This window comes from Osmerus eperlanus, chromosome 7 (genome assembly GCF_963692335.1).
Source record: "Osmerus eperlanus chromosome 7, fOsmEpe2.1, whole genome shotgun sequence".
In the NCBI taxonomy this organism is placed as follows: domain Eukaryota; kingdom Metazoa; phylum Chordata; class Actinopteri; order Osmeriformes; family Osmeridae; genus Osmerus; species Osmerus eperlanus.
This window is the reverse complement of record NC_085024.1, coordinates 15,446,834-15,466,842: the sequence shown is the minus strand read 5'-3', so window position 1 is coordinate 15,466,842 and position 20,009 is coordinate 15,446,834. Positions and strand designations below refer to the sequence as shown.

The 20,009-nt window shown below is 47.8% G+C and overlaps 2 protein-coding genes across 2 annotated transcripts in view; both read left to right on the top strand.

Moving 5' to 3' along the window:
- Positions 1 to 9,112, top strand: part of LOC134023243 (A disintegrin and metalloproteinase with thrombospondin motifs 16) — a 28,191-nt gene extending 19,079 nt beyond the window's left edge. The window contains exons 12-23 of the mRNA XM_062465201.1: positions 1,425 to 1,573; positions 1,721 to 1,893; positions 2,015 to 2,145; positions 2,366 to 2,489; positions 2,683 to 2,927; positions 3,177 to 3,315; positions 4,330 to 4,456; positions 6,453 to 6,657; positions 6,923 to 7,117; positions 7,297 to 7,530; positions 7,790 to 7,937; positions 8,109 to 9,112. Of these exons, the coding sequence (XP_062321185.1) occupies positions 1,425 to 1,573; positions 1,721 to 1,893; positions 2,015 to 2,145; positions 2,366 to 2,489; positions 2,683 to 2,927; positions 3,177 to 3,315; positions 4,330 to 4,456; positions 6,453 to 6,657; positions 6,923 to 7,117; positions 7,297 to 7,530; positions 7,790 to 7,937; positions 8,109 to 8,224 (1,986 nt within the window). The 3' untranslated portion in view covers positions 8,225 to 9,112. The remainder of the gene's footprint in view (positions 1 to 1,424; positions 1,574 to 1,720; positions 1,894 to 2,014; positions 2,146 to 2,365; positions 2,490 to 2,682; positions 2,928 to 3,176; positions 3,316 to 4,329; positions 4,457 to 6,452; positions 6,658 to 6,922; positions 7,118 to 7,296; positions 7,531 to 7,789; positions 7,938 to 8,108) is intronic.
- A 1,606-nt stretch (positions 9,113 to 10,718) lies between these two features.
- pomgnt2 (protein O-linked mannose N-acetylglucosaminyltransferase 2 (beta 1,4-)) lies at positions 10,719 to 18,807 on the top strand. The gene is made up of 3 exons (XM_062465200.1): positions 10,719 to 11,215; positions 14,994 to 16,653; positions 16,771 to 18,807. The coding sequence occupies exons 2-3, from the start codon at positions 15,067 to 15,069 to the stop codon at positions 16,963 to 16,965; spliced, it is 1,782 nt and encodes a 593-aa protein (XP_062321184.1). The 5' UTR covers positions 10,719 to 11,215; positions 14,994 to 15,066; the 3' UTR covers positions 16,966 to 18,807.
- Positions 18,808 to 20,009: the final 1,202 nt, after the last annotated feature.

Here is a 20,009-nt window from a genome sequence, read left to right as displayed (position 1 = left end):
GTGAGACGGAGCATCATAAGACTGACACACACACACTGGACACACACAGCTGGCCACACACACTGGATACCCACTCTGGCACACACACACACACGTCCACTGTTCTGTCAGCAGCTTCTGTGTTTTGGGAGCCATTTAGCATAGCATGACTTAGCATAACAATTACTATACTTGTGTTTTAGATTTTGTCAGAAGTGCTCTCAGAACACTGTCTTCTGCCCTATTTTCAATCCTCCCCCTCAAGACAACACACACAAACACCTCATTCTCTAGAGTAGCCACACTAGCACGAGTCTAAGCTCAGCTTCGCGTCTGCTGCCCCACAGGCTTCAGTCATTTGACCCTGAGATCTTTATCAGATCCCCCCTGTCCGATATCTGCTGGGTGACATTTAGTCCTGCCAGACTTAGCTCTGTTAACACTGAGACTGGCTGCATTCCTGTGCCCTGGGTTGCCAGGTTTGTCAAAGCTCCAGTGCAAATGCCACTTAGGTCACACGGGGTATCGGTGAACTGCCTCAAGTGGAGTAACAGCAAAGTCTATTGAGGGCTTCTTTGTTCTCTGTTTAATGCTGTCTTTTGGCTTTTATGGAGCAGCTGAATGCACTGTAAATGCCCGACGAGGGACTTTTGAGGACCTCACATTCTTTATTGGGGAAGTTTTGTCTCTTAATGATGCTGTTGGACCGAGAACTTCCCATGAAACATTCAAATTCACAAAGTACTGTAACAGAGAGGATTGTCTGGGCATACGGTCAACCCAAGCCCTCACAGAGCAAGAGCGGCTATCCCATCACTACTCAGAGGACAACACTGCCAGCACAGTGGGTTTAGTGCTGAGCTTATTAAAACCTTTTTTTTTTGAGGGGGCTGGAAGGTACGTGTTCCTCTGGGCTTTTTCCTGACAGCATCTCAAAGAGATTTGCCTCCATCCTATATTGAAGTTGATGGCTTAATCCCATCCAGTCCCTCTGAGGTCCAGTTGTCAAACACAAACAATGACAGGCCGGGTGAGGAATCCAGGCTGTTCAAGGACGATCAGCTGCTCCAGTCACAGATCTGGGGATGTCTCTGAGGTGGACGATTCAAACTCACGCACGAATGTTATCTTGGTGTAAAATCAACTCATTTAACATGTTTGTTATTGCTAGTTGTCAGAAAAAAAGAAAATTGTTTCTGTCAGATTTTCTGGGAAGAACCCCCCCCCACACACACACACACATACCTGTTTCAATTACATGAAAGTATTTAAACGTTAGATTCGATTCACGGTCGGTACTTATGAAGGTGTCCCATATGGAAGTGGAAGTGGCACCATTGCAGTGGGTGAGACAGACCAAGCGCACCCAAGTCCTTGACAGTGCGTGCAAATATTTGTGGCAAAAAACAGCTGTGGCGTTAACGTGTGCTTGTTTCGTCCTCCAGTGGTGTCGTCGTGGCCAGTGTGTGAAACAGGGTGACGAGGGGCCCAGGCCGGTCCACGGCCACTGGTCAGGCTGGTCGGGCTGGTCAGCCTGCACGCGGAGCTGTCAGAGTGGGACTACATATAGAGAGAGACAGTGCACCAACCCGAGGTACACACATGCAGACACACACGGACACACACACAGGTGCACAAATGCTAACAGACAGACGCACAACTTGAACCCGCATACACACACTTGACGTGGTTGGACAGGTGGTCCTGGTGTTAACTCAGTGTGGTGCCCCCTTTCCCCCAGACCCATGTTCGGGGGGCGGTACTGCGAAGGCTCCTCGCGCTCCTACAAGCTGTGTAACACTGAGGACTGCCCCCCCAACACGGTGGACTACAGATCCCAGCAGTGTGCAGAGTTCAACAGCCGACAGTTCAGGGGCTGGTACTATAACTGGAAACCCTACACTGCAGTGGACGGTAGGTTGGCTCTGGTGGTCGGGGTGGGGTGGAGTGTGATGGAGGTGGTTCGGTGACCATGCGTCATTGCACAATCCCCGAAAAGTCAAGGAAAGCAGACATTGGCCTTTCTCATTTCCAGATCAGGACGTCTGCAAACTGTACTGCTACGCCGACGGCTACGACTTCTTCTTCGCTCTCGCCAGCAAGGTGCGGGACGGGACCCGATGTTTCCCAGACAGCTCTGACGTCTGCATCGACGGCCTGTGTGAGGTGATACTGACCTGCGTGTTTTGAACTGAACTCCGTATGCCTGAAACACACGTCACCTCTGCCTGTTCTCTTTAGACGTTCCGTTTGACGCTGTGTTGAAGCACTTTGTGGGTGAACTTGTTTCGGATGCTTGGACCTGCCTGTGTGAACTTGGTTGTGCGCCACCTGTTCACCGGATGAGAATGACAAACCATTCTTCTCCTTGTGTCTCGTCTCCCAGAGAGTGGGCTGTGACCGTGTGTTGGGTTCGTCTGCGGGGCCTGACGTGTGTGGAGTCTGTAAGGGGAACAACTCCACGTGTAGGACCTACAAGGGCCAGTACACCAAGCAGCACTTCACCAACCGTACGTCTCAGCGCATCCTCGCTGTCGCTAAGTTGACCTAGCCCTCAAGCCTGAGACGTGTTACCGAAACACCTCAGTCCATTTCATGTGAAGAACGGTCTAATGCTACACGTGACGGTTAGCCGGGAACCTGGGTTTCATCCCCTCAGCATACCCCCGTACAGTGTTTTGGTTGTCGTTTCTGACCGTGCAGAGTACTACGGCGTAGTGAACATCCCGGCAGGGGCGAGGAGCATCCGGGTTGTGGAGCTCAACACCTCCGGCTCCTACCTGGCGGTGAGGAACACCCAGCGGAGGTACTACCTGAACGGGCACTGGACCGTGGACTGGCCTGGTAGACACCAGATCGCCGGATCTCTGTTTGAGTACAAGAGACCTTATAACCGACCAGAGAGCCTGTCCGCCGCTGGGCCCACCAACGAGACCCTGGTGGTCGAGGTACGCTGACATGACATGTTAAAAGGAATGTGACATGCAATTCAGTAAAGGGACAGCCCACTCAAATGTAGCTGCTCCTGCGCAATATTTAAAAAAAGGTTTCCTCCAAGGCCATGCCCAAATCCTGACCAAAATATCCCCTTAAAATATCAATTCTTTAGTAAATCGGATTGAATGAAAAGCGTTTTATTGGTGGTTTCATGTATATTGGAGCTGGATGTTCCGCTGACTGAGGGCCTGTTTCTGTAGATCCTCCTGCAGGGCAGGAACCCTGGTGTACGCTGGGAGTACACACTCAGCGTGGCAGAGCTGGACAGGAGAGGAGCGCTGAAGCACAACTACACCTGGGCCGTCATACGATCCCACTGCTCGGCCTCCTGCGCTGGAGGTAAGAAGATCGGAGCGCACCCGAGCACGCGCACAAATGCAGAGCCGCGCACGCCCCACCACGCACCCACGAGCACTTAGATGCACACACACACCCCCCCCCCCCTCAGGTGCGGCCTTCTCTGAAACACCCAGGAGGTGCTGTAACAAACTGTTCTGTACTCTAGCCGTTACCATCAACCAGTCCTCCACCCCCCCACCCCCTCTCTTCAGAAAGCACAGGTTCTCAGTCCACCTCGCCTGTAAATATGGGTTATTCTGATGAAAACAGCTGCCGTTGGTAGTTACGTAACTCGTTAACAGTTACAGTAGTACTCAACCACATAATTTCATGAATTGACAAAGGGACTTGTATTAGAGATAAGCGTTTCTCCTAGCAACATTAGTTCAGGTCTATTTGTAGGCATGGTCACGTTTCCTCCTGTATGCGTAGATCAATGAGAAAGAGCCTAAAGATCTAGGAGGGTCAACTGATCTGTAATGAGCACCTTTAGCAGGGGATAAGTAGGGGCCCAGGGGCCGGTTCCCATCATGACTGGGGACATGGCCTGTGGCTGGATACTCCTCTCACAGGAGCCCTGCAATTAGACCTTTTGTAATGACCTGGCTCTAGCCTGGAGAGGTTGTGTGTGTGTTTGTTTGTTTGTGTGTTTGTGTGTGTGTCGGGAGGAAGAGAGGGCCGGAGGGTCCGTGTGAACAAAGCAGGGGGTTGAGTTCATTGTGATTCGGAGGTCAGAGACCTCCATACCTGTGAATAGCTCGAGTGAGCTTCCCCACCTGAGGCCTGGTGGACTTGGGGTCGTTTTCGTTATTGAAGAGGGTGACTCCAGCATTGTTTAGTAGAGGTCCAGACCTGGATGGAGATCCCATCAAGTGAGAGCCTGCAGGTCTTTCAATGCACAGTGACAGGAACGTTTTTGAGTAAGGAGGTGCTAACATATAGGTGACCCTTTACTGAGGTTAGTCTCTTTGAGATGTTTGCTGATAAACGGGTGTTCCTTCATGGTTCTTCCAGGCCAGATGACCACCAAGTCGGCATGCTACAAGGACCTGAGAGTCCAGGTGAACACGTCCTACTGCAACCCCAGAACCAGACCCAGCACAGGAATTACACCCTGCAACTCCCAGCCCTGTCCTGCCAGGTAGGCCTGCTGTGTGTGTGTGTGTGTGTGTGTGTGTGTGTGTGTGTGTGTGTGTGTGTGTGTGTGTGTGTGTGTGTGTGTGTGTGTGTGTGTGTGTGTGTGTGTGCGTGTGTGTGTATGCGTGTGTGTATTACAACTCCAGCAAAAGACATAAGCCCACAATGAGTCCAGTCATAACTGTGACTTGTTGTTCTACCATCCCTAGCGAGAGACTATAATAAGGGACAATATTTACCTTCTCAATTAAAGCTTAATTCAATTTCCACAATTGAGCGTAATGGAGAATTCGAAAATATTCAAGCAGGCTAGCATGTTTCTTTGGGTAATATGATTTGTTTAAAAAAACGTATTATAAGTATACTGTTACTTAATTTCTTATCAGCGTTTTTTGGAGTGCCTCCAAACTGGACATTGGTTTTGTGCAAATAACAACATGATTTGTTTGTTTACTCTGTAAAACCATGACATGCACTGGTTCTGCTGTAAAAAATTTAGTCAGTAGCCTCCTAATAGCAGCCTTCTCTCAATAAAGGTTGTTTGGATTGTCTTGACAACACAAGCTAAGAGCCCATAAACTGACCCAAAATAATCATCCCTGTCTCCAGCCACAAAAGAGAAAGAGAGAGTGTGTGTGTGTGTGTGTGTGTGTGTGTGTGTGTGTGTGTGTGTGTGTGTGTGTGTGTGAGCGAGCGAGAGAGCGCGAGAGAGAGAGACCTGGGGGGGGGGGGGGGGTTAGGGTTAGGTTTCTCTGTACCGTGGAACATCATCCCACTGCAGTTCAGTCTTACCGACCAGGACAGCTGATGGCTCACAACATACAGTACACATCCCACAGACATAGTCACACACACCATGTCATCCATCTTAGCCCACCTGCCTTTCAGCAAGTCTTCACCGTGATAGAATGTTTCAGCATGTAGTACGATGAAACACACTCCTGATGTGGGTCTCAACAGAAGACCTGCTGTGTGTGTGTGTGTCTGTGCATCCACAGGCCCACAGGCCAGGATGACATCACCGGCTTCAGCACTTAGTCAGGACTTAGTCTCATAAATCAAGGCCCTGGCTGACAGGGGTGTTGGTGCTCTTTGGTCACGGAGGAAATCCCGAGTCACGTTAACAGACATCTGTGTGATTACCGTGATGGGGAGATCTGCGAGCGCTCCACGCTGGGCTGCGTACGGCACAGTGCTGCACAACTCCACAATCATAAAGAGACCCAGGACAGCAGGTTCTTTCAGGCTGCGGCAAGGGAACGTGATTATTCGTGCCGTAACGGAAGCCTCCGTCGATAAGCGGTCCGATTTGTACATCGGTACAAGCGATTAGTGTGTGTGACAGTAGAAATGTAAATATCCAGTATCCTAGACACACACGGGCCTGGACCCAGTTCTGAGGCTCTGCCGGGCTGGGGTCTGTCCAAGCGGCGGATCTCTGGAGTTAGACTGGAGGTGAACGTACGGTTGCTATGCCTCTACTAAAACTTCACACCCCACCTCTGCAGACATTTACATTTACATTTAGTCATTTAGCAGACGCTCTTATCCAGAGCGACTTACAGTAAGTACAGGGACATTCCCCCTGAGGCAAGTAGGGTGAAGTGCCTTGCCCTTTGTCACAGCCAAGAATCGAACCGGCAACCTTCTGATTACTAGCCCAATTCCCTAACCGCTCAGCCACCTGACTCCCAAGACGTGCTGCCACTAAATGACTGTAGTCACTGCGTGTTGAGTATTTTGAGCACAGCGGGTGTTTATTTATTTTGCCGTGTCTGCATAGCGTGAGGGCTGGAGACGGTATTACATCATGGAAATAGCTGCCCACTGGCAGCACCCAGTCTGGGGCGCTGAAGAGATTAGCGGAGAGGGTATCAAAGACGTGGAGAAGCCAGACTGCCCTGCATAGCCACACGGATGCTTTCCGCATTTTAGCATCACTTCTCAAAGTTGGATCCAAATAAAAGTCCAAATGTGGGAATGCGTGTGCGTTGTTGCAGATGGAGTGTGGGGGAATGGAGCGCATGCAGTCGCAGCTGTGGAGGGGGCGAGCAGACGCGACAGGTGCGGTGCATGCAGAGGAGCAGCCAGACGCTGGAGGACGCGCTCGCCGACACCCAGTGTGGACAGCCTCCGCCGCTCAGGAGACAGAGCTGCAGTGCCCACAACTGTCCACCAGAGTGGAGCGCCGGACTGTGGTCAGAGGTACAATAAATGCCTCTGGATGCCGTTAAGCTCTTGTGACGATGAAAGATTTGACCTTAGGACATCTCTATTCTTTACATCTGTGTATGTTCCTTACAGAGCTCCGAGGAGCATCAAAAACAAAACATGGTGTGAGATCTGGCATTGTTTCACAGTCTCTGCTTGATGACTTCTCTCCCAGGAGTCAAGAAAAGCTAAAGTCTCATAAAATGTACCCAGTCCACCTCCACACTCCGCCACTTCCCCATTGTCTTGTTCCCTGCAGTGTTCCAGGAAGTGTGGGAAGGGCCTGAGGAGGAGGACGGTGGCGTGCATGAGCACTGGCCTGGTCGCCAGGACACACAGCCTGCCCGACAGCTCCTGCGTGGGCCTGGAGAGGCCCAGCAGCCAGGAGACCTGCCTCCTCAAACGCTGCTCGAAACAGCGCAAGGTCCAGTGGTTCGTCTCCACCTGGCAGGAGGTAAAGTAGCCTCGGGTCGATCGTGACGGTGGTTCGCTCACTGCTGTCCCGCTCTGGAGCGAGGATAGGTTCCCCGCTCGACTTTTCTCGAGTGAAGGCTGATCGCTGTGACAATACGGCTGTGTTTGTCTACCCTCCTCCCTTCCACACCCCCTCTTCCTCCCTTCCACCCTCCGCAGTGCTCTGTCACCTGTGGCCGTGGCTCTCAGGCCCGCTTCGTCAAGTGTGCGGAGAAGGATGCCGCGGGGAAATACCGCGAGCTGCCGCCCAGGAAGTGCCAGCACGTGGCCAAGCCCTCGGTGGAGCTCCACAGAGCCTGCTCCCCAGCAGAGTGCCCCCCTCCGCTCCTCCACACCTGGCCCGTGTCCAAGCCCCTGCCTCGGGCCGAATGGTACTCCTCCCCCTGGTCTCAGGTTGGTACTGACTGACTGTCGGATTGACAGTAATGATAGTGAGTGATGACAGACGGTCATGATATTTCGAGTTCCCCGGATCTCTCTCCATTAGCCCATCGGTAATAGAACTCATGCAACCTATGGAGTTAAGTGGTAATGCCGTATCACCAGCTTGGGTGTTGACCATAGAAATAGAATTATGTGATGATTCATCTAATTATGTGGGGTTGACTCTGTTTTTTACTAAATCAGAATTTTACTAATTCTGCCCCCACAGTGCACTGTGACGTGTGGTGGAGGGGTGCAGGCCAGGACCGTGCAGTGCCTGGCCCAGGGCAGGCCTTCCTCGGGGTGTACCCCACACCTGAGACCCCCTATGTCCCAGGCCTGCAACACCAACTTCTGCCCCCTGTCTGAGAAGAAAGGTACAGCTTGAAAACAGCTTGAATGCCAGTTGCCATTCAATTTACGACTGCTAACTTTTTGTAACAGTGCTCACTGTAGTTGAGTTCAGTATCCATTGATGGACATAACTGACCACAACTCAACAACCTTTCTCCAGTGTATCTGATGTCGTTTGTCCTTATATTCCACAGATACAGCTTGCAAGGATCACTTTAACTGGTGCTACCTGGTGCCTCAGCATGGAGTATGCAACCACAAGTTCTATGGGAAACAATGCTGCAAGTCTTGCTCTCACTCAAACCTATAGGTTCAAGGGACCACAGAGTTGTATCCTGCATAGATACAGGACATTAAGGACTATGCTCATAGAGTACCGGTGGGTACCAACGGACAACTTTGCATAGAGCATGTGCATGCACTGACAACAGAGATCATAACAAGGAACTGGAAGACACAGGAAGTAACAGTCACATGATACAGCACGAAGGAAGTGTTATTCTCATGATGCAGGACGTCTATCGAAGGGACCAGCCTTCCATTCTGCCTTTCAACAGTCTGGACGGTGGATGGGTATTGGCTGCTCTTTCTTGGAAGGGTCTGATTGGTTCTCAACCTGACACTCCACCAACAGAACTGAGAGTGGGTGGAGTCAGGGGACCGCTCTTGCAGAGGCCTGACATCTCACATTGGGAACAGCTGTGTTGGTAACCAGACCACTGAGGGATGGGCCATAATGAGACAGGACATCCTTTCTATAATTAGAGTAACCATTGGACAGTGACCAATAAATAGTGTCTCTCTTCAAAATTCTGTCACCATTCAACTACAACTGGATCAACCTTGCCCAGAGGAAATGCATGAACTGAGGTTTAACTATGGTGCTACATTATGTCTCAAGGACTGACAAAGAGACTGAAATGAGCAGCCTATCATTAAGGCTCTTTTTTATAAACAATTAAAATGTTATATCCCTGTCAGACCCCCATGCTCACAGTATTGGCTGTTTTTATTTATTATCTGTAAGGGTGCTGTGTGAACAATAATTATTTTTGTTTACCTGAACTTCATTCATTTCAATTTAGGATGTCTGCACCTTTAGCCCTTTTTGTATTGAAACTATGTATTATTTTTGATTATACAGATAAATAATCAGTCATCATCAATGTGGCTGAATACAGAAACTTCAAATAAAATTCATAAATGGCTTGCTAAGTCTCCTTAACCATGACCTACTAATATCCTATTAACACAGTAAATGTAACCTGTGACAGGTTGTCTGCACACGGTAAGACAGTCTTAAAAAAAAATTTACAAGGGTTATCGAGAGATGTTTCTTATGATAAATTACCATTTCAAATCAAATATGTTAATGTGTAAGCATATTACAGATGACATAAGAAAAAGTTTTTTATGCATTCTGAAAGCGTTGAAGTGTTATAACCCTGAGTGTCCGCTAGATGTCGACCGTGACCCCTAATTCGTTCACTGCCGAAAAAAACAACCCAAGCTATGAGGAAGAGACTCTTCTTGCCAAGACATCTCATCTTGTTGGATTTGTACAAAAGATGGTAACTCTAATACTTAAATATTAAAGGCTGAAAAGATGCAGCTACATCTGGTTCAACCGTTCAGGGCTCCTCGGTCTCAATGGTTTTCGGACGTGCACTCAAGTGCACCAGCTTGTAATGGCCAGTAGGGGACAGCACTGACTCAGATTTTGTACATCTAATGTTGAAAGCAAGGATACACCGGTTAAGAAGGTGCACCAGCACCACTCTCTGCTAAACTCAACAGAATGTTCGTGGTGCATGGTGTTGATTACTCTCTAAGGCATTAGAGCTAATAATACAGTTTTTCTCAATTGCTAAAACACATTTCTTGAATGTGTACTGTGTTTTCTCCAAACTCTAAACACACATCTTCATACTTACACTGTTTTGGCCAAACCCTTGACTTTTGACCCAAAATCAAACACTGTAGTCAAAACCATATTATCTGTCGTATAAACCTAACTTTGCATTCAAAATACACACAAAGCCCTCAAATAAATTCAACCTTCTGAATACCCTTTAGACACTGCTGGGAGGAATTGAAAACACTATTATAAAAGGTTTTCAAGAACCATTGACTATAACGTGTCCCTGAATTTTAGATATGTTCCACCTCATGAGTTTGACATGATGTAAATCATAAAACTCACAATTACTGCAATTGTCCTTCTTACAGGCTGTTTATTTTCTATTATACAGCAATTGCATTTTGAGCTCTTGTTACTGTAGTAGTCACAGTATACAAATAGTAGTACTGTTAGTCAACAACACAAATGTATTGCTGTAAATTGTAATTTGGGGAACAAAGGCTAAGAAAACAAGGAAATAAACAAATCATCATAGGGATTTCTGTCATAGTGTGGCATGGATCTCATTTGAGATTGTTGTTCTTCTTCCTCTTCCTCTGCCTCTTCCTCTAATGAGAGGAGGTGGACAAATGGTGTTTTCTGAATGACATAATGGTGATAATTGTGTCTTAAAGAGGTGTGTTTAGACTTTTGCAAAGAAGTGTGAATGAACCTGAGAAATGTGTCAAAAAGGGTCAATTGTGTGTAAAGATTGGGGTACATGGTCTTTCTGCTGGGATTTGGCAAAATGGTTTTGAGGGGATGGCTTACACATACCATTTTTGTGTGTTAGCAATCGAGAAAAACTGTAAGATGACCACCTTGGAACTGCTTTTTCTATCGTACGTTTTTTGTGTGGTGGGTGTTGGAGAGGTTGACTGTTATGGTTTGCTATGCGCTTCGAATCGTTGACTTATTTTAGTTATATCATGCAGATCGCCTAGATATAGATATGTTTCTATATTTATTGTTCAAAGGACCATACGCTGGATGGACATCAAACTGGTGGTACGAAACAGAGAACTCTGATTACATCTCGCGATGTTAGGTTCAGGCATTTGATTTAGCTGTGGGTGGAGTCAAGTTGCAAGTTGAATCGCCCGTTGGCTAACGTTACATCGAATATGACAGCTGATTTTCGACCCCTAATATACAAAAATACCGTTTATTTGTGGAGAACTTGATGAATGAATGCGGAGGTGTCTTGTGCAATTGCACCGCATTATGTGCATCTAGCCGTTGCAGAGTTTATTTCTAACGCGTCAGAACCCCGGATTCAGGAACGTTCCTGCTCCTTCTGGAGCTACCGATTCATCCCGGCTAGTTAGCTATCCAGCTAATCAACCGGATTTAGTGAAGAAAGAACACAGTGTTAGCACCGTAGCTAACCTCATCCACTCGGTAAGCACAATATAAAATGCGTTTACATCTATTTGCATACCATGTGCCTGGTTCAAGTGTATTGCGAATGGCAGCTGTGGTCAAGCTAGATATCTGATGCTGTTAAAATTTGAGCTTGGTCCACCAGGTTTGTGTGTGCTGGAAAGTGAAATCCTAGTCGAAAAGCATGATAAATGTATCAATCAAATGCCTATAATGTTTGTACGTTTTTTTGTTACGAACACAACTTGCAGTAGTCTCTCAAACGAACATGACATATGTCATTAGTCGTGTCATCAGATTACTCTCAACGGGCACTCATTAGACTACTCTTTGACAACATGCAAATTGCAATCAGTTCATTTCAAGAGTTCTGTAACGTTGAGTGTAATTGCAACATTAAAATTCACATTTACATGAGACACAACAGGTGTGACATATACGATGTCGCTTATCTATCACATTGAGCATGTCTGGTAGTATGTGCCTGACTCGTCCTCAATTGGTACTCATGCCATGGCACCTTGAAGAGGTTCATTCCCAGCCCAAAGAAGTTTGTGTTTCCTCTGAGAGTTTAGGTTAGGCCGCTGATGTTTTAAGTCTATGGATTTAGTTGGTAAAGACCTTGGTGACATTGAGTAAAACGATCCATATAAATGTAAATAGTTTAGTTTGATGATCCAACTATTATGTTTTCAGTTTGTTTGTTTTTTTGGAACCTTGCCTGTTGTCATGTGGCAGTTCTATTCTGCTGTTCCGCAGTGTTCTATTAGGAAGTCCTACCCCCATGAGGTCCAGTGACATTGTTCTCCTCCTCCCCCACCCTCTTCTCCCCAGCAGAAAGGCTGCATCAGCCCCAGTCCTCTCCTGCCCCCCTGGGGAAGGGTGGACTGCACAGCACAGGTTACCTTCAACAGCGACAGACTCTCTAGGATGTAGACTGCTCTAGACTACATCAGCCTGGAGTGTGACACAAGCTTCAGTCTTCCTACTTTGCCTCTTTAGTGTGAACGCTAGTCATGTTTGTCCGATCTGGCATAACACCGTCGGACCAGGGAGAAAGATGTTAACAAACGAGAACCCTACGTGAGAGCAGGTAGCCTGTCAAGAGGAGAGAGTGTAGGAAGGAGGACAGAGGAGAAGGGCATGTCAATCGTCCTCGAGAGTGTCAGGCCGTTGTCGTCGTCTGTGTCCTGCTTGCGGGTGATCTCCAAGGTAACCCTGAGCAGCAGGGGGAGAGTGGTGGAGGACGAGGGAGCGAGGAAGAGAGAGGGAGGGAGAAAGAGAGAGAGAGAAGACTAACTGGCTGTCCAGGAGCCTCATTAAAATGCATTAGAATCTACAGCCTGCCCATGCTTCTGCACTGGCTCCCCAGCCTCATTCACCCCCACCCTCACCCACACTGAGGGGATAGGGATCCACAGAGTAGCAGCCACACCAAACACTCGGGAGCCCACCGCCCGGTTGGGAGACAGAGAGACCTTTTCTGAGAGACAAAGGCTATTACGGTGGTAAAAGCCAGACACGTGAAACATTTATAAGGCACAGGTTATTCATTCAGGCCAGGGATTAGTTGTCTTCTCAGGCTGTTGTCAGGTAGTTTTCAGCGTTTTTTCCCCAGCAATGTTGAAAGGCTGTTTGCTCACAGTCTTCTGAGGGAGATATTTGCAGCTGTGTCTGTTCTATTATTTATATCCATTCCGTAGGCTATAACAAAGGTTTATAGGCTTATTAGTGGAATGCATGTGCCGATATGGCCAAGTTGTCGGGGGTGGGGGATGGGGGGGGGGGGGGATCCCTGGAGAACAGACTGAAGGCTGACTAAAAACAGATTTTAAATGATCCCTTTAATTTTAAATGTGCGAGCATTCTCAGTGGTGAGGGAAGGCAGATATCGTAAAGTCACTATTTACTTTAAATGGAAAGCATGAATTTGTATGTTTATATTCCCCACCACTTTGACAAGGTAAGAACTACATACTGGCCTTATTACTTAATTACTAATTTATTGGTAATAGTGCATTCATGAGATCTCCAAATGCAAAAACAAGCCTTGGAGCATCCCAGCTCCAGATTCCCCCGTGGTGTTGGTGAAAGACGGAGGCTAGCATGTTACTGCTGCCGCTAATCCCAGAGTCAGCCTGACATTTGTAAGCCCTTGGTTTGTTGGCACCGAGGGACCACAGTGGGCATGCTCACACACCCCTGTGGCACGACCCAGGGAGCGAAGGGGGGGATTAACATCTGCACCACAGCGATGGCAGCGCCCCTGAGACGTCCTTGTGGATGGTAGGGCAATGACACTCTGGGTTGTTTAGACTCAGTGACATTTTGTAGCAGAAAATGACATTAAGAATTATGGGGCTTTTTCCGTGACAAGTCTGTGTGTGTAGTGAAGCCGTATTCGCTCAGTGCTGTCAAATCGAAAACGCTGAAATGAGCTGGGTACGTTTTTCAGGAGCCGAGGGCATTTCTCTGGCCTTATTCTCCTGTTTAGTGTCAGCTCTGGTTTTGATCTTGGGAAAATGTTTATTACCCAAATTACTATGATCATTTAACAGCCTCTATAACTGGTAAGGCAAATGATGGGCTGTGGTTGGGGGAGTGAAGGCAGAAAAATAGAGGAGCAAGCCAGTGGGGAAGAAAAGAGTGCGAATCAGGAGATAAAGCCCCTGGCTCGGGGGGCCTGGAGGGAGGCTGTGTCTCTGGCAGCGAGAGGAACTGTAGGATCCAGCTCGAGTGTGCCTCTGCCTTTTTGTCCATCTCTCTGTCTGCCTGTATGCGTCTGCCTGTCTGTCAGTCGCTTTCTCTGCCTGCGTATCTGTCCATCTCTCTCTCTGCGTGCGTATCTGTCTGCCTACAGGTCTACTTGTCTGTCTCTGTCTGCCTTTCTTTCACCTCACCTGTCTGTCTGCTTGTCTCTGTCTCCTCAACTGGTGTGAGTCCTGCTACTGTTGTGGGAAGGTAGCGGCTCTGGGTGAATCACCCAGGGCTGTCGGAGGAAAGCTAGGCTTGAACAGGGAGACATAACGAAATGTCTGTGTGCTTGTACCCTGTGCATAAGCTGTGTGTAGTGGGTCTAAAAACCATGCCGGCCTGCTCAGTGTTCAATTCAAGGGAGAAGGGGATGTTTTTGAATGGTTTGCTGTTTAGGCAGCATGATAGTACTGCCGTTTACAAAACGCCAGAATAAAAAGTATTATGTGCTAAGACACCTAAATTAGCCCTCAACAATTGCCTTTGACCTTTTTGAAGTCTTTTAATCCCAGTCAATATCTTTCCGTAAAGAGATATTTATTCCACGCGCAGAACTCTGTTTTAGCCGGCCTTGACCTTTGGATGAATATCCAGCTTGTCAGCCACATCTGCTTGTCCTCAAGAGAGTCCCTCTCCACATGACTCACTTGTTCTCTCTCCATATGCAGATTAGTGGAAAGAAGCCTTTCTTTTTTTCCCGCCCATGTTTTATCTCTCCACAATGTAATGTATTGCCGGTGAGGTGGGGTAGGTGGATGCATTTGGCCCCTGGAAAAGGGAAATAAAACCTCCTTGAGGTGTTCTCTGATACAGTCTTGTAGTAATTAGATTACTAACACAATGTTGCAGTGTTGCTTTTTATAGCCTTGGCTTTTTGACCAGTGTTGATACTGGGTTGAAGAAGTGTACTGAGACTGTAGTGTTTTCCTTTGACCTTTCCTTCAACAACGTTTTCTCCTAAACATCTTTGTGTCTGTGTCTAACCTTCCTCTTCTCCATCTCTCCTTTTTCTTCTCTCCTCCACCTAATCTCTTTGTGTCAGGTGTCTGCTTGCGTGGGCGGCGTCGGAGCATGCACTTGTGCTCGATAACCAGCCAGTCGGCGGAGCTGGAGTGATGCGAGCGGCGGCGGGCTGCAGGATGAACGTCGCAGCCATTCTGAACGGCCTGCTGGTCTCCGTGGTGGCGGCTCTGCTCTGGAAATACACCCAGCTCAGCGATCACGCCGCTTCCCTGGAGGAGGAGCTCCACCTGACCCAGCAGTCTCAAGAGCTGTCGCAGGCCCGCATCGACTACCACGCCGCCCTGCTGGCGCTCCAGGAGCACGGCACCCGCATGGTCTGCACGGGCAAGATGCACACCGACCGCGTCTGCCGCTTCGACTACCTGTGCTACTGCACCGAAGCGGAGGAGTTTGTCTTCTTCCACGGCAACTCCTCCGTCATGCTGCCCAACATAGGGCAGCGACGTTTCCAACCGGCGCTGCTGGACCTTTCCTCGGTGGAAGACCACAACACCCAGTACTTCAACTTCTTGGAGCTGCCGGCCGCCGCTCTAAAGTACATGCCCAAGCCCGTGTTTGTGCCCGACGTGGCGCTCATCCTGAACCGCTTCAACCCGGACAACCTCATGCACGTTTTCCACGACGACCTGCTCCCCATCTTCTACACCATGAGGCAGTACTCGGACCTGGACGACGAGGCGCGCCTCATCTTCATGGAGGGCTGGGGCGAAGGGCCGCACTTTGACCTCTACCGCCTGCTCAGCAGCAAGCAGCCCCTCCTCAAGGAGCAGTTGAGGAACTTCGGCAAGCTCATGTGCTTCACCAAGTCTTACGTAGGCCTGTCCAAGATGACCACCTGGTACCAGTATGGCTTCGTCCAACCGCAGGGCCCCAAGGCCAACATCCTGATCTCCGGGAACGAGATCCGGCAGTTTGCCTCCCGCCTGATGGAGAAGCTCAACATCACGACCAAGGAGCAGAAGGAAGGGACGAGTCCCGAGGAGAGGGACCAGTACATCGTGGTGTTCAGTCGTTCCCAAACCAGGCTGATCCTCAACGAGGCCGAGCTGATCCTGGCGTTGGCGCAGGAGTTCCAGATGAGGGTGGTGACGGTCTCCATGGAGGACCAGACCTACTCCAGCATCGTGCAGTTGATCAGCGGAGCCTCCATGCTCGTCAGCATGCACGGAGCTCAGCTCGTCACCTCGCTCTTCCTCCCCAGAGGGGCGGCTGTGGTTGAGCTCTTCCCCTACGCGGTCAGCCCCGAGCAGTACACCCCTTACAAGACCTTGGCCACCTTGCCAGGCATGGACCTCCAGTATGTCGCCTGGAGGAACACCATGGAGGAGAACTCCGTGGCCCACCCAGATAGACCCTGGGATCAGGGGGGCATCGCTCACCTGGACAAGGATGAGCAGGAGCGCATCCTGGCCAGCAGAGAGGTGCCCAGACACCTTTGCTGCCGAAACCCCGAGTGGCTGTTCCGCATCTACCAGGACACCCGGTTGGACATCCCCTCTCTGCTGGACGTCCTCAGGGAGAGCCTGAAGACCAGGCCCAACCTCAAGAAGACCCGGCCTGCCAGCACTGTTCATCCAGGCAGGGTGAGGGAGCCTCAGTGCCAGACCTCAGTCCAGGCTACCAACGAAGCCAAGCTCACAGTATCCTGGCAGATACCTTGGAACCTCAAGTACTTGAAGGTAAAGTGTGCCAAACGGTCATATTCAGTTTTATGATTCCGTCATTGTGTTACAATATAATCATGCGTCATTTCCTTCATGTAACATCAATGCACGTTTGCCCAATTCAAATTTCAGGTCAGGGAGGTGAAGTATGAGGTATGGATCCAGGAGCAAGGAGAGAACACGTACATGCCTTACATCCTGCCTCACCAGAACTACACCTTCTCGGAGAACATCAAGCCCTTCACCACCTACCTGGTGTGGGTGCGCTGCATCTTCAACAAGAACCTTCTGGGACCCTTTGCAGATGTCCTCATGTGTAGAACATAACCTTAAAGCTCTACAGTTGTGCTGCTAGTACCGCTTGGACTGTCTGAGGTTAACACCGTTGTCATAACTTGTCCCAGACACGGTGAGATGGGGAGAATGAAAGAGGTCAAAGAGGAGGGCGTCCAGACCAGGACAGCTGCTGGGCAGAAGTGTCACCTGTGTCTTGGGTCAGTGCTGGATAACACAGTCATGAGCTCACCGTGGCTGATTACACTGTGGCACAGGCCAAGAGAATCTTAACAGCAACATAACTGGACACAGGTAAACATGGAATGCACAAATGTCGTATGTATTACATGTCTACAGAAGAAAACGATTTGCACATTTACACATTTTTATATGAATAGTAGTAAACAGAACTTTCTGGTACCTGTTTGAATGTGCTGTGTGGTATTCTGGGGGTAGTGATTGTCATTTTAAGCCCATGAGATCTGTGTTTTTTAGGTCATTGTCTTGAGTGAATTGAACCTTTAGCCCTTTCATTGGTAAGTTTGACATCATACTAATTTTCTAAATATCCCAGAAGCAACAACAGCATCAAAAAGTGGCGTAGTCACTCGTCTACGTTTTAGTTGTGTTGGATTTGGTGTTTTTTGTAGTTTATTAATTGTCGAGACTACATTTAATTCTTAACATCTTCATGTAAATGTTTAAGCAATTACAAATAAGACTCATGGCCAGTTATCTGAAGATTCCAATTGAAGAATAGAATGAATTTAAAAAGTCTCTAAATTAGCTAACAGTATATTGTGTGCTCTTAAGATAGGTTTTTATTGTTGACAACTTCTAGATTTGACTTCTTGTCTTAGTGAAACACTGAATGGCTGATGTTTCAACGTGATGTGATTGTATGTCAAGTGTGAGGCTAAATGGGGGACAGTGATATACACAAATGGCTATGCTGCTGTTAAATCAATGAAGGGCACTTGCTTCAATGTTTATCCCCCTCAAAATCTGTGGTCAGCGTTTAGAACAGATGAGACCATTATTGTAGACTGTTCACTGATAAGCGAAAATTGTCATATTGTACGTGAATCTATTAACAGGCTAAAATTGCCGTCAACATTTTCAATTTGATCATGTGTGGTACGGGCCCTTAAATCGATGTGTAGAAGTAGACCACTCTACAACTAATCTCCACATCTAACGCCCCTTCTGCCTAGCGCTGGTAATTGCCTGCTAATTAAGACAAGCTGAGGGTCTGTGCCTCCTCTGGGCTTCCTCAGCCTTGAACACAAGCTTGCTGCTTGTAGGCCTATGGTTTGGATGGCTCTTATTCAAGCGTTTGTGCTTATCGCTGCAGTAGTTAAGCATATAACGTGTATCTAGGTGAGTTGGTAAAGTAGAGGATAGCGATTGGTTTCACAACTCAAAACAAATTTTGTTTTTAAGGTTGGTATCGCATCAAGTGTGTATCACAGTTTACAGATATGATATGCATTAACTGATTGTCAATGGTTTTTATCTTATGCCTCAGCTTTCTATTGATATGGTGGCTATTGGCCGGTGGGAGGATAAACAAACTTTTGGCTACTGAGATTAATCTTTCTATTTTCTCTGTCCTGTGTTCCTTTTCCATCCAGAAATGTTTTCTGAACCTTGTACTGTTTTTTTGGTGATATGTTCTCAAATGCAGTTTTATCAGTGTTTGTATTTAAGATTATTTGCAACCATTGTTCAATGTGATGCTGTTTAAAGATTTTGTTAATGCTTGTTCATTTTAAAGATAATATGTTTGCTAATTGTGTCCAATTGGACAATTCCATCAATATCAATTTGAAAAAAATATAGAAACAATTTTGAAGTAATTGTGATTGAATGAAGAAAACAAAATAAAAACCTTTACCGTACTTTGGGTCTTCTTCCTGTCATTGTTCTACACTGGAAGCGCTTTCTCATCCCATATCAGATACGGCTGGCTTTGACCATATCTCGTATAGCTATTGATTTAGTGTTCCATAACCAATGTAGACCTTAACGAGCAACAATGGGATTCAAGCCCAGTCATCCTGGGTTATTTATTGTTCCACCTAAACAAGAATATGGATTTAAGTGTAATGTGTCCGTTGCCTGCCCTTAGATCTAGTAAGCAGGGAAGGACTGGCTTGTTTTTACGTTCTAACAATGTTTCCACAGAAGGTGAAACTCAAGCTTGCTAGTATCACACCGCAGCTTGCCTCATGCAGCTCCAGTCTGTCACGTCTGTGTTAAATCGATGTAGGGTAGCAGAAAACAGATTTGAAGGCTAAATGGGTGTGAAAGTGTGCCGGAAGGGATGTGACTTGTGCATTATGCAAAGACTGCAAATAGTATTACAATGAAAGAGCTCCATTATTGCAACTCTATGACTCGGTGTTGCTTTTGTGTGTCAACATACCTGCACAGTCTGAACAGGGCAGCAGTGTTCCCGTGCATTCCAGCTCTTCTATCTATATTGTAGCTTAGGAAGACTAGCTCTGCTTTCTCTTTCATTCACAGCCACATGCACATGTGCCATGCTCCAGACTCACTCAGTGCCAGGTACACACACACTGGCAGAGCTTGAAAAAGCTTACCATAAGTGGACCTCATATTTCCCTCTAAACAACACATGCCACAGCAAGTAGGGTTTCTCCCCCCCCCCCCCGCCCCCCCCCCCCGAGAGGAGGGAACTGGAGGAGAAGGAAACGTCAGACGGTAGGATGACTGTGGACGGAGACTTGCGGTGAAGGAAAGGCTCTGGTCTGCTCCTCTTATGTTTCCCTGCTAAACCTAGCTAAGAAATATCATATTTACCCATGTATCACATTGTTGAATACAGTTTTTTTTTTTAAGTTCTAACTGGAAACAGGTCAGCTCTAGTCTCACAGTACAACCAAACCCTGACTCGAATTACAGAACAGGAACCAGAGGGACTGATGTTGTCTTAAATCATAAGGGGTTGGATGAGTGGGCGTCTTTATCTCAGTATTCACATGGTGTTGTCTCAAACCAGGTCTTCACCTCAGAAACAGAGCGCTTACTCACTAATAGGGTTTTTGGAGAGGTGCAAGGTTAATCTGACG